This window comes from Ctenocephalides felis, unplaced genomic scaffold (genome assembly GCF_003426905.1).
Source record: "Ctenocephalides felis isolate EL2017-DRISC unplaced genomic scaffold, ASM342690v1 CF-g0.4_SCAFFOLD_01604, whole genome shotgun sequence".
In the NCBI taxonomy this organism is placed as follows: domain Eukaryota; kingdom Metazoa; phylum Arthropoda; class Insecta; order Siphonaptera; family Pulicidae; genus Ctenocephalides; species Ctenocephalides felis.
In genome coordinates this window covers 25,760,629-25,761,820 of record NW_020537758.1, presented here as the reverse complement: position 1 = coordinate 25,761,820, position 1,192 = coordinate 25,760,629, and the positions used below count along the sequence as shown (strand labels likewise).

General features: G+C 36.9%; 1 protein-coding gene across 1 annotated transcript in view; it reads right to left on the bottom strand.

Moving 5' to 3' along the window:
- Positions 1-893: 893 nt before the first annotated feature.
- LOC113373573 (homeobox protein aristaless-like) overlaps positions 894-1,192 on the bottom strand; it is a 14,112-nt gene continuing 13,813 nt past the window's right edge. The window contains exon 3 of the mRNA XM_026613864.1: positions 894-953. Coding sequence (XP_026469649.1) covers positions 894-953 — 60 coding nt within the window. The remainder of the gene's footprint in view (positions 954-1,192) is intronic.

Here is a 1,192-nt window from a genome sequence, read left to right as displayed (position 1 = left end):
TTAGATCTCCGAAACCGCTAGACCTGCCCTCATGAAAATTTGATCAATTCTTCATCTTGTCAATACAAGTCAAATGTTTTTTGAATTATTAAAATCGGACGCTCCGTTTTCTTAAAAACTGAGTGACCGTTTTCGGCACTTTTTGCCCCGTATCTTTGGAACGGCTGGACCTGCCTTCGCCAAAAACTAATCAGCACGTCTCCTTATCAATACGAATCGAATGTTTTTTGAATTATTCAAATCGGTTAATCCGTGTTCCCGAAATCGTCGACGAAAATTTGTATCCGCACATACATACACACACGTACATACATACATACATACACACACACACACATACATACACACACACACTCACACACACATACATCCATTTTTTCTAAGGTATGCCAAAATGTTAAGAAATCTCTGAAACGTAAAGATATATAAAAATTTTCATTTTCGATTTTTTTGCGATTACAATAACTTACCCTACGGGAAGTTAATAAATTCTCTTGCCTGCAGATCGCAAAACAAGCAACATTAAAATAAATTTAGTATATTTGAAGGAAGCATTTTTTTCTGACAATAAATATAAAAATAATATACAACGTGTGTAGTATCCGATTTCGTGATAAAGAATAGTGCTCGAATTTAATTACAAACTTCACCTCATTCCACTTATACTCTAATAAGCAAAATTATATCACTGCACCTCTATTTAAGCGCATGATGCAACAGCCCCCTTGACTGCGCCCCCTCACGGTGTGCGATGTCCGAATCCGCAGGTTTTGCAAGGAAATCATTTCGTTTCACGGATGGAATGAGCTGGGTAGAGGTTAGAGGATGCGAAGTGAATATGTTGGGGGCGACACCAAGCGCTCTCGGGTCCTCGATTGGTCTGCAAATAGATTTCAGCTGCCGTCAGCTGCTGACGGACTCGAAATATCCGCGCACAATGAGAATCTCAAACTCTAGGATCGAGATGAGACATATGACATTTTGATAATAATTGTCGCAATCATAAATAATTACTTGTGGGGCGCATGGCATCGTGCCTTAAGGCAAATTGCTGAAACTTCCCGCATCAAAAATTATTTTTTTTAAATAGATTAACATTTTTGAAAAAAATTTACTCTGAAAAAATGAGATTTTTGGGAAACTATAAATTTTTGACAAAAATATACTTTTTTTGAAAAAAAAGACTTTTTGG